General features: G+C 43.0%; 1 protein-coding gene across 28 annotated transcripts in view; it reads right to left on the reverse strand.

Annotated features, from left to right (window-relative positions):
- LOC144509076 (RNA binding protein fox-1 homolog 2-like) overlaps positions 1 to 13,101 on the reverse strand; it is a 295,347-nt gene that overhangs the window by 55,768 nt on the left and 226,478 nt on the right. For all 28 annotated transcript variants that reach the window (XR_013500391.1, XR_013500389.1, XR_013500390.1 and 25 more), the window contains 2 exons: positions 7,077 to 7,220; positions 461 to 514 (listed from right to left, as the gene is read on the reverse strand). Coding sequence is in view for 24 of the 28 variants with exons in the window: in XM_078237387.1 (XP_078093513.1) it covers positions 461 to 514; positions 7,077 to 7,220 (198 nt within the window). In the remaining 4 variants the exon portion in view is untranslated. The remainder of the gene's footprint in view (positions 1 to 460; positions 515 to 7,076; positions 7,221 to 13,101) is intronic.

A 13,101-nucleotide genomic window follows, 5' to 3' on the forward strand; every position in this document is an offset into this window, starting at 1 on the left:
CAGGTTTAGGAATAGAAGACTGACTCCCAGCATCAAGTGCTAGCACGCAAAATGAGCCTGGACTACAGATACAGCTAATTAGTATGTAAAATCAACCAGACGGAAGGCTTGACAAATGGCTATTATTCTGGGTTCTGATTTAGTTAAAGGTTCAGTGAAGTGAACGGTTAAAAGACATGAGTAAATGAAGAGTGAATAAAAATTACACGGATACATCATAAAAAGCAGCTACCAGGAAGTGCTACAAAATATAGGCTGGTGAAGAGGTCAGATAGATGCTGAAAGGTACTGTCCATCTAGACTACAGCATCACTGAAATGAATAGCAAAAAAGCCTGATTGTGGAAAATGTTAACTGGAAATAGTTTTAAAATAGCCAGTGAGCAAACTGCTTCCTTAGTCTTACAAAAAACAATTACTGCAATGATTGCTGGCATGTAGAATCTTAAAGATGTGCTTACCTTGGAGCCACGCTCATTAAATATAATTTCTACATCTATGATTTTACCAAATTGCTGCGGAAAGAGAAAAAGAGTTTGTTAGTATAAATGTCAGTTCAAAATTCTGCTTCACACACAACTCATATTTCTCAGACTTTCACTAGTTTTCTTAAGGGAGCTGACCTTCAGTGGGACGGAGTTCCATGGGTACAAGTAGCTCTTTAGTAACTTGCTCAACTGGTCATTCCTCCTGAGGAAAGCTTACTGGCTAAATTCAGTGAAAGGCTATTTAAAGGGGCAGCACAGCAAAGACTGATCTGCATCTCATCCAATGGCATGTACTTTCGAGCAGGCAATTAACAATTAAGACCAGGATGTCTACTGATCGGAGAATATTAAGGCGAGGACATGGAAGTGGAACCACTTCTCCGAGCTGAAATTATTTATCAATGTACAGACTGGAGACTAAACCCAGAACCTTTGACCTTTATGCACCAGAGCCCCCACATCTCAGTGATTTACCCATTAAGCACCAAGCGTGCAACATGTTCTCGAATGCAATTCTTCCGTTATGGCTGACATGGATTTGCAGCCAGCTCCAAACTGCTTAAACATGGTCAGACCTTTGGGTCCTAATCAGTCATGACGTTTTGCTTATCCACATCAGCCCAGCAGGTTCAAGCCTTTTCTAAGAAGCATAGGATTCTAACACGCATCAGCATTTGCTACAGCTGCATTGAAAAGCTCACCCCTGCCCTTGTTTGGCTTCATATAAATCTAAATCACACATGTAAAAGAAACACAATGCTTCGTACTGAGAGAAACATAAAGAAACCTTCACATGCCTCTAGTTGATAGACTCTGAAACAAGTCCTAAAGGCAAAACACTCAGTTCCCTATTGAAATGGATTAATTTAACTGCCTTAAGTAGCTAAAAATCCAACTGATTCAGCCTAAGTGGCTTCTTTTATTTGTATGGCTGGGGAAACAGTTATCGGTCGATGTTGAGGTTAACAATCCATTCAATGGTTGCAGCTAATCCGTTGTGAATGGTTGCAGGAATGGATCTCTCCGGGCAGAAGTTCAGTGTTTGGGTGATGGTCTGACTTGGATGGCCCAGTCACAATGTGGAGTCGTGGTGTCACCTTGCCTGGCCTGTCCTCACCCAACTGGGGCTGACCAGAGTTTCTGTGAAAGGTTGAAACCTGGGGCTTGGCCACTTGGGTCAGTTACCAGGCTGTGATTGGTGATATTTGCAATCAAGCAGGAGGTGTTCCATTGAGAGGTAGGGCTGTTGTCAGGCTGTGGGATTTGGTGTGCGTTCCAGTCGGGGTGGTGGGATTTCAGACGGGGTGTGTGGATTTTTTTCTAGTGGTTCTGAGTCAATGGGAGTGCTTTGTTAGCCATTACATTTTGAGGAACATGTTTGAGACAGAATGGTTACTCCTGCTCCTAATTCATATGTTCGTGTGAAACAATGTTTTCCCTGTGGACATCAGAAAATTCAAATGTGTGCTAGCATGAGGAAGCCACTCGAGGGAGACACCAACTTTCATGTGGTCTTCTGTTAAAGCAAGTTTTCCCAACTTGAAAACCTGTGAACTGATACTGTCAAGACGGTGAGCTAACCCAGTGGGGCTCACAGTCCCAGCAGGAGAGCCCACTAAGCAGCTTCTGAATCTTCAGAATCCCTGTTCAGTATAGCTGCTTTTACACTGGTGCTAATGGGAGTATTTGTACTGCCAATGTGACACACAGATCTTGTTAAACTATCAGTGAGCACGGGGTAAATTTGCAAGTGTCACTGCCTCGAATTTAAAATTCTCGCCCCCCCCCCGCCCATATTTAAGGTTTTGCTTCCTCCCCACTCCATCCAATCTCTTTAACCTTCAGCCCTAAAGCTGCAGTTCTCCAAACTCTCTATTAGTGCGACCTCGAGTGCACTTCCACCTCCTCCTCCCTCTTTCTTAGACTCATCTGCTTTTTATGGTAACACCACTGACAAGTGCTTTGGGTCATTTTTCTAAATTTGTGGTGCTGTAAAAATGCAAGTGTTATTTCAGGAGATTGGCATTCTCGCTACCAGGAATTACACTCCAAAACAAACTCCATTATCCTCGCAGTAAACTTTTTAAAGGGTCTGTGAATCTTGCCAGGGTAAGTGGATGGATTAGTTGAGAGCAGCTGACTGCCACTGGCACCCTAGAATTCAAATTCAAACGCAGCCAACTTTAATCCACTTAACCTAATTAAATATGACTGTTGGAAGCATCGGTCAATCTTTCATGTCTAACTGTTCTTTGTGTCCTTTGATATTAAACTTCATTTGATTTGTTTGCAAAATAAAACAAACAAAATGTCAATGCTTGAGGAGTTTGTTCTACAATTCTACAGTTCATTCCAAAACTCAAAGAGAAACTCTGTAAATCCAAGGTTTGCGATTATTTATGTTTAACATCTGATGGCATAGAATTTGGAGGCACAAATATGGGCAGAATTTTCTATCAAACACTGGATAAACTATCCAGTCAGCAGATACAGGATTAACAAACCTTATATGGACATTTCTTGTGCCATTTATCGCACATTAAGGATGTTCAGCTGGGTGTTACTGACCAGCTGCTTTCAAAAAACATGGTGACCCACACACATCCTCTGTTGTTGGAACAATAACAAATTATATTTATATAGCGCCTTTAACATAATAAAACATCCCATGGTGCTTCACAGCACCATTTCAAAGCAAAATATGATGTCAAGTTGCATCAGGAGGTATTGGGGCAGCTGACAAAAAGGTTGGGTCACAGAGATGTCTCAAGGAATGTCTTAAAGGAGAAATGCAAAGTGGAGAGGGTATCCCAGAGCTTGGGGCCTACACAAGGTGCTGAAGGTGCTGATATCTTGGAGGATTGTGGGCTGAAGAAAGTTTAAGAGATAGAGAGGGGCGAAACCATGGGGAGATTTGAAAACAAGATTAAGAATTTTTAAATCGAGACTCTGCTTGAGCAGGAGGCAATGTAGATCAGCAAGCACAGGGGTGACAGGTGAATGGGGCATGATGGAGCGTGAATTAGGAAGATACTCAAACAGATCATGGTTGTTCAACTACATTGACGCCATTTTCCCCACAGCCCTATATCCATCCCTTGATGCCATTATTATCCAGAAATCTACCTATTTCTGTCTTGCACATGCTCAATAATTGAGCTTCCATAGCCCTCTGGAGCTTCTTCCTCATCTCAGTCCCATATTCTGACAGTGTCCCCCATGAGTCGAGACTCACCAGCCAGGGGAAACACCCGACCTATATCTACCCCGTAAGAATTTTGTACGCCCAAAGAGATCACCTCTCATTCTTCAAAACTCCAAATATAGGTCCCTTTTCCTCAGTCTCTCCTCATAAGACAATCCCGCCATCTCAGAGATTAGTCTGATGAATCTCTGTTGCCGTTTCTCGCTGGAAAGTATATCCTTCCTGAGAAAAGGAGACCAAAAATGTACACAACATCCAGGTGTGGTCTCACCAAGACTCGATACAATTGCAGCAAGACATCTTTACTTCTGTACTCAAATCCCCTTGCAATGAAAGCCAACGTACCATTTGTCTTCCGAATTGCTTGCTGTATGTTAGCTGTTAGTCACTCAGGAACAAGGACAACCAGATCCATTTTGGCCTCCAACACTTCCCAACATTTCATCATTTAAGAAATGCTGTGCTCGTTTTTTCTCCCAAACTGGATAACTGCAGATTTATTCACATTATATCCACCTGCCATGTTCTTCCCCCCTGTTCACTAAAGCCTGTCCAAATTCCCTTCATGCATCCTTCTTACAACTCACATTCCCACCTAGCCTCGTGTCACTGGCAAATTTGGAACCATTACATTTGGCCACCACATCCAAATCATTTATATAGGTTATGAACAGCTGTGGCCCAGCACTGATCTTTGTGATACTCCACCAGTAACAGCCTGTCATTCAGAGAACATCCCATTCACTGTTACTCTGATTTTGTTTGTTAACCAATTCTCGATCCAAATCAGCATATTTCCCCCAATCCCATTTGCCCTAACTTTGTTTACCAATCTCCTGTGTGGGACCTTATCAAAAGCCTGCTGAAAAGCCAAATACACCACATCCATTGGTTCTCCTCTATCTATGCTATAAGTAACATGCTCAAAAAACTTCAATAGGTTAGTCAAACCTGATTCCCCTCTCATAAATCCATTTTGACTCTACTCAAACATGTCATGTTCTAAGTGTTACCACATCCTTTTTAATAGATTCTAACATTTTCCCTACTATTTATGTCAAACTAACAGGTCTGTAGGACTGTGTTCTCTCACCCTTCCTTCTTTAAGTTTGGAGGTAACGAAGCCAGTGTTATGGAGGTAGAAATAGTTTCCAGGGAGTGGGTGGAGTCAATAACTAGGGAACCGTGCTTAGAACAGAACCAAAACAATGGTTTCAGTTTTCCCAATGCTTGACTGGAGGAAATTTCATCTCGTATTGGATGTCAGATAATCAGTCTGATAATTTAGTAGCAGTGGAGGAGTCGAGAGGCTGGTGCTGAGTGAGCTGGGTATCACCAGCATACACGCACCAACTAACACTGTGCTTTTAAACAATGTCACCGATGGGCAGTATGTAAATGAAGAATAAGAGGGGGCCAAGGATAGAATTGAAGTGAATGTGGTTGATAGAGATAAGAATGAAACCAGGTGAGAGCAGTCTCACCCAGCTGGATGATAGTGGAGAGGCGTTGGAGGAAGATGGTGGGGTCAACCGCGCCAAAGGTTGCTGACAGGTTGAAAAGGACAAGAAGGGAAAGTTTATCCTTGTCACAGTCTTAGGCTGTTATCTGAGGGTTTGATCAGCACGATACTGGTCCATAGTGGGGTGGAAACTGGATTGGAGGGATTGAAATGCAGCTCCGGGAAAGACGGGCATGGATTGATTTGGAAGAGATAATACATTCAAGAACTCTGCAGAGGAAAGGGAGATTTGAGATAGGATGGCGATTTGCAAGGACAATTCAACTGCCCCATTACTCTGCAATCTTTCCACTCAGTGAATCAAAAATATTTAATTTGTCACGACAGTAGTTTACTGTTAAGACAAATACAACAGTTGTCAAATTTTCTATTTAAAGTAATATGAAACAGAATGTGCATTTAGATGTCATTAACTTGCAGAGGGAGCTTCAACATGTGGGGGAGAACAGGGCAATTTAGCTTTTTTTACAGATTAATTTTGTGCTTATCTAAGGTGGTGGTGTTTGGGCAGAAAACCGCTCACTTTTTTGGCTTGCTTAAATTCAGCAGGAAACACTCCCAACTGTTAAAATTCTGTGCAAGGTGGAAGATTAAATTCCCTTTAAATTAACTCACAAACAAGCCATAGCCCCCATTAGACCTGTGGGAAATTTCCGTTTTTAAGTTTTCATAATGGTGCAGAAAGGGGATATTTGGTCCTTCAAGTTTATGCCAGCTCTCTGTACAGCAATCGAGTCAGTCCCAATCCCATGTTCTAAACCCATAGCGCCCGCCCCCCTCCCCAACCGCTCCAACACACTTTTGTAGTTATTGCCAGTCTCCAACAGGTTATCACTTGATGCACAGAAAAGTATTTTCTCACAACTCCCCTGTGTCTTGTCCAGAGCCTCTAACTGTGGTCCTCAGGCCTTGCATCATCAGCTTCTTCACTCTCATTTAAACCTGTCATATAATCTTCTGCACTTATCAAATCTCCCCTCAACCTCACTTGCTCCAAGGAGAATCCCAGCTTCGCCAACCCAACCTTGTAGCTAAATTTCCCCATCTATTCTGGTGCACCGCCTCCACACTCTGTCAAGGACCTTCACATCCTTCCTTTCCTTGCGCTTGGTGACTTCCATTTACCACCTGCACATCATGGCTGCAGGGATTAATCTTCAACAGGATGCAGTGCAGCAGCTTACTATGGTTTCTTCAGCAGCAACTTCCAAACTATGACTTCAACCATCTAAAAGCACAAAGACACCAGACACTTGGGACATCACCATCTACAAGCTCCCCCTTCAAGCCACATACCATTTAGACTTGTATATTATCACCCTGTCATTGTTGCTGGGTCAAAATCTTGGAACTGGCTTTCAAATAGCACCGTGTGTGTACCTACACTATAAAAACTGCAGTAGCTCAGAGCAGCAACTTACCACTGCCTTCTCAGAGGCATTTAGTGATGGGCAATAAATGCAGGCCTTGCCTGTGACACCCACATCCCACGAAGAAATAATACAGGTAAAGAGTGAACATTAATTCTCCTATCCCTTCCTACTGTGAATAACACTCAGCAGTGGAATTATCGATTGGAAAAACTCTGTCCAATTCACTTCACATGGGGCAGTTGCAGCAATCAGGTATCTGATAACGGTCCTCATTTGGCTGTGTGGGGGAGACTAGGTTTTAGAGCTATTTTATAAACAGCAGTATTATCCAATTCTGTTGCGTTATTTCATGTGGCATTTTACAATGTTTCATTAGGAAGTGCGTTTTTGGACAACAGTACCACGAGTAAATTGCCTGCCTGAGGTAACTCCACATCTCTAATGGGAAATTTCATTTTAGTATGAATCTCTGAACAGCTCATCCCTTACCCCAAACATTTGCCGGAGGTCAGGATCACGGAACCGGAAGGGAATGTTGGAGACGTGAAGCCGTTTAGGGATGGGTTTGCTCTCACTGCTCTCGGTATTCTGTGTTTGCTGTTGCCCATCTGTCTGTGCTGCTTCATCTGTCTGCTGAAAGATAAAAATAAACAGACAATGAAGTAAAATGAAAGTTTTACTTAAACATTTGTGTGTACCTGCAATAGCTGACATGCACTTTAATTATCTGTTATATTCATCATGATCCACAAAACTACAGCGCATAATCATGGCCACACAACTACATTCCTAGCAATATTTTAAACTTCAAATTATCCAGAGGAGATTTGAAGGTATAAGCTTGTATCATGGGTTATGGCAACATGGTGGCACAGTGGTTAGCATTGCCTCCTCACAGCTCCAGGGACCCGGGTTCGATTTCCGGCTTGAGTGACTGTCTGTGTGGAGTCTGCATATTCTCCCTATGTTTGCATGGGTTTCCTCCGGGTGCTCCGGTTTCCTCCCACACTCCAAAGACTTGCTGGTTAGGGTGCATTGGCCATGCTAAATTCTCCCTCAGTGTACCCGGACAGGCGCCCGAGTGTGGCGAGTAGGGGATTTTCACAGTAACTTCATTGCAGTGTTAATGTAAGCCTACTTGTGACACTAATAAATAAACTTTAACACTTTATGACACAGTAGCTGCACCTGCAAATAAATAAAGTTTATTTGAAAGAAGTATTTAAATGATTCTCCACCTGCACGATTTCTTCCCTTTCTCCAGAATGCTGACTTTGGAAGCAGCTCTTTCACCTCTGCAGCTGAATCACCAAACTGAACACAACCAGGGGATCAAACCCGTCCAAGGAGCAGCAAGTTCCAATCTCAGCTGGTTTAGCCCCCTTGCCCCCTCTCCAAATGTCACCATCTACCACTTCCTTCCCATCAGCCTGTCATCCAAAATAGAGCCCCCAACGTTTGCACTATCAGATCCCTCTCCAACCGACCAAAGCTTGGGACTAGCCTTTCTATGGCAGGCATTGCTTTCCTTCCATGCTCCTTCCTGGACTCTCGGCAGTGCCCACCACTGAGCTCTAGAAATCCACGACTGCTCAAGTTGCTAGCCAGTTCCTCCCCGAGGTGCAGCAAGTCCCAGTCTCAGCTGCTTTAACCCACTCTTAATGTTCCCAGCGTTTTATAGCTGTGGGGTGGGCTTCTTACTGGCGTGTCGGCTATTGGTCAACGTTCACAGAATCTGAATCATACTGTGCAGAAGAAGCCCTTCAGCCCATCCAGTCCACACCGACATTCGAGAAACACCCGACCTCCTACCCAGTCCCATTTACCAGCACTTGCCCATAGCCTTGAATGTTATGACGTGCCAAGTGCTCATCCAGGTACATTTTGAAGGATGTGAGACAACCGGCCTCTACCACCCTCCCAGGCAGCGCATTCCAGGCCGTCACCACCCTCTGGGTAAAAATGTTTTTCCTCACATTCCCACACATTGAACTTGTGTCCTCTCATGACTGAACCTTCAACTAAGGGAAATAGCTGCCCCCTATCCACCCTGTCCATGCCCCTCATAATCATCACTGGCTCACAGAATCTTGTACACCTCGATCAGGTCGCCCCTCAGTCTTATCTGCGCCAACGAAAACAACCCAAGTCTATCCAACCTCTCTTCATAACTTAAATGTTCCACCCCAGGCCACATCCTGGTGAATCTCCTCTGCACCCCGTCCAGTGCGATCAAATGGGTGGCACGGTGGCACAGTGGGGCAACAGGTGGTTAACACTGCTGCCTCAAAGCACTAGGGGCCTGGGTTCGATTCCCAGCTTGGGTCACTGTCTGTGCGGAGTCTGCACATTCTCCCTGTGTCTGCATGGGTTTCTTCTGGGTGCTCCGGTTTCCTCCCACTGTCCAAAAGACGTGCTAGTTAGGTGCACTGGGCATGCTAAATTCTCCCTCAGTGTACCTGAACAGGCGCTGGAGTGTGGCGACAAGGGGATTTTCACAGTAACTTCATTGCAGTGTTAATGTAAACCTACTTGTGACACTAATAAAAAATAAATTAAAAAATCCTTCTACAATGTGGCGACCAGAAATGCACACAATACTGTAGCCGTGGCCTCACCAAAGTTCTACACAATTCCAACATGGCTTTGCTGCTTTTGCAATCTATGCCTTGATTGATAAAGGCAAGTGTCCCATATGTCTTTTTCACCACCCTACTAACACACCCATCCGCCTTCAGAGATCTATGGACAAACACGCCAAGGTCCCTTTATGGCTCAGAACTTCTAAGTGCTATGCCATTCATTGAATATTTCCTTGTCAAATTACTCCTTCTAAAGTGTATCACCTCACACTTTTCAGAGTTAAATTCCATCTGCCACTCATCTGCCCATTTGACCATTCCGTCTATATCTTCCTGCAGTCCAAGGCACTCAGCCTCACTGTTAGCCACTCGGCCAATCTTTATGTCATCCACAAACTTACTAATCCTACCTCCCACATAGTCATCTATGTTGTTTATATAAAATGATGAATAATAGGGGACCCAGCACCTGTGGTACACCACTGGACACTGGTTTCCAGTCACTAGAGCAGCCTTCTGTCATCACCCTATGTCTCCTACAACTTAGCCAATTTTGAATCCACTTTATCAAATTACCCAATATCCCATGTGCATTTGCCTTCTTTGTAAGTCTCCCAAGTGGGACCTTATCAAAGGGCTTGCTGAAATCCATATGGACATCAACTGCACTATCCTCATCTACACACCTGGTCACCTCCTCAAAAATTTCAATCAAATTTGTTAGGCTTGACCTTCCTCTGACAAAGCCATGCTGACTATCCCTGATCAAACCTTGCCTCTCCAAATGCAGATAGATGCTCTCTCTCAGAATTTTCTCCAATAATTTCCCTACTTCCCATCTGACATCAGTAAAGAGAAGGATAAGATGCAAAGCCTGATCCGAACATTTAAACAGCCTTCACTAATACATTGAGCTGCTGATTGAGCTGTGTATTTCACTGCTCAGGTAAATTGCCATTCATTTCGTACTGTATAATCAGACAGAGCAAGACCCTCAAAAAGCACATTGTATACTTGCACAAAGCAAATCCATTCTACATTTAGTGAAAACAAGCTAAATTAACAGGAGCATGCATTTGGTCGAATTTAACAAAAGACAATCTAATGTTTTTAAGCATAATTATCAAAATACTAAACTTTCTTATCCCTTTGTTCTGCAGTGCAATTACAGAGCCAATCCTGAAATTGGACTGCCCGGTGGCCACCAACACTCTGAAGATTTGATACCAAAAAGTGTGTTTTAGTTCTAGTTTAATCCAAAACTGTGGGGTGTGAAGTACAATGGAAATAAAGAAATGGTAACATGGCAGGACTTGTGAAACGACAGGAAATGGTGATTGAAAGGAGGATGCCAGAGAATTACTTGTCTATTCCAGTAGAGGTTTTCCTCCAAATTCTGAGCAGCGAGAGAGTTCATTTTCATTCTTGATCAACTGAATTTATCACCAAACAGCTGAACTGTGAATGGTTTGCCCCAGCATACCCACAGGTGTGAAAGATTAACGCATTCGCCTGTGCTCAGCTGCTTTATGGTGTCACATTTACAAGTGCCAACAAGCTCACAAGAAAGGCAATGTTAATTCACAGTCATGCCACGAAGTAGTGCCCTAAACTCAAACTATTGAAAAGAATTTGAATAAGAACAAAGGAGGAATTTACTTCAATTAGCATCACTTCTCTCCCGAGCGTGATACTTGTGGACTCGCTAGTCACCGGATTTGTGGAAAATGCAAGCTCCTTTCCTTTCTTTTGAGGGTCTCTGAATGCGTGAGCACTACAGGATTGCAGCCCCTTCCCCTGAATGCAAAACACGTGACCTACTGGAATCTGCAGCCCACATTGCTGGGCTCCCCCAGTAATATTTTACTAAACTCTTCCACCCTGCCAGCCAAGAAAATAACCTGACAATGATCAGGATCTAAATGGAGAATGAATAGCTGTACAGTAAAGAGGTCTGTGCATTTGGAGAACATGACGCAGTGCATTCTATCAAATACTGGCACATTTTCAGGCTGGATAGCTCACTCACTAAAATAAGGAGCTAAACCAGAATTCCTGGTGGGTTCAGCTTTCCCCAACCCAAACAAAAATAAATATTCAACTGTAGTTCAGGCAGATATTTCATACCAAAGGATGATGCACAAGCTCACACTGAGAATTGGTAAACCAAAAGCAAGTCAGAAAGGGTGTTGATAAGGTCATGTGCTTTAGATTTATGACACTGCATATCATTCCACAAACCTCCTAATGTTGCCGTGCCAGTATTTTGATACTTTATTTCACAACCAAATATTGCTTCTTTAAGAAGAGTTAAATGAAGGGAAGGGATTTTATCATGGCGTCTTTTGAAAATGCCTGTGGCCCCACACTTGCAGCAGTCTGCAGATGTCAGCACTGGAGTTCAGGGTGCAGGGGAGGGAGGGTTTGTGCAACTGAACAGGCTGGACTGGTTTGGCGGCTTGTGCTTGGCGTCAAGTATCGACAGTGGGGGCCTTTCAGGTCTCTTGGTGTTCTGTTAGACAAACATCCTTTCAAATGGGAAGAACAGCTGTTCCTACGTCAATGTCAGCCTATTTGAAGAAAGCTATGCAAGTTGCCCGATATGAAAATTAATGAGTTACAAGTAAAATGTCAGCAATAAAATTACCTGCAAAACTCTGAATAATAAATTTGATAGCCAGGTTTTATTTGAATAGATTTGCCGATTGCTGCAATTATGTGGCCACTAAGAACATTTCAAACAAGAGTTTGAAGCACTCACTATCTGAGCAGTCAATTCATCTATCGCCACCATCCAATATTGTTCAGCTATGCTTGCATTAAGTGAAGCTTTTGTGTCTGTTTATGGATATCTTTCACAACAGGCAGTCAGGATACAGGGTTGAATTGGTATACAAGATATTTAATTGGAATTGGGATGTTTGCAGCATATTCAAAGTATAAAAGGAGCCCAAAAAATTAATTTGGCAAACTATCTTACTCGTGTTCAAACCAGCACAATTTACCCCACAGCGCGACTATCAAATATATATGTGCAGTTTGAATGGTTTGGAAAACTGGGGCAGTTCTCAGAATTGATTTCCTAAAGTCCAACAGATAAGCAGAATATTGCAGATGTTGGAAATCTGACATAAAATCAATCTCTCCAGTCTTCCAGCCAATGACAGAACTTCCTTTTGTCCTTGCCCTATTTCAACCCTTGCTCAAAACTTGTTACATCTTTAACTTATCCCAGTTCTGATGAAAGGTCTTTGATCTGAAATGTCAACTGTTTCTCTCTCCACAGATGCTGCCTTGCCTGCTGAGAACTTTCAACTTTTTAAATTTTTATTTCCAACAGTTTATTTCCAACAGTTTATTTCCAAAAGTGCCTGAGCTAGCAGTAATTGGTGTGAAGATTAGATGTGAATTGGATCAATTCATTTCTCGTTTGAGTACACCCACAATTAAAGCTGGAGTTAAATGGAAATTCAGACGTTAATTATCGTGCTGCTGATGAAACTTCCCTTTCACAAAACAGTATCGTTAACAGAGCAAAACATCACAAGATGCTTACCAATAAAAGTATTTTTGACACCACAAGTCACTGACGGTGATATCATGTCAGGTGACCAAAAGCTTGGTCTAAGAGCAAGGTTTAAAGGAGTGTCTTGAAGTTGGAGAAAGATGTAGAGAGGTTTAGGGAAGGAAATTCAGAGCAGAGGAACTTGGCAGTGGCGTGCTTGACTGCCAGAGGAGTGATTAAAATCCCAGGGCATGACTTTGGGTGAGTTAGGGAGGTCACTTCAAATAGGGTTTTAAAAAAAGCCACTGGATTGTCTGGAGGCTAAATACTGAGGCAAATCTAGCAAACAGCAGGGGGCCATTCAGCCCCTCAAGCATGCTGCACCTCAGCTGATCTGTATAATAATTTAATCCTTTAACATCCTCAA

This window comes from Mustelus asterias, chromosome 21, assembly GCF_964213995.1.
Source record: "Mustelus asterias chromosome 21, sMusAst1.hap1.1, whole genome shotgun sequence".
Classification (NCBI taxonomy): domain Eukaryota; kingdom Metazoa; phylum Chordata; class Chondrichthyes; order Carcharhiniformes; family Triakidae; genus Mustelus; species Mustelus asterias.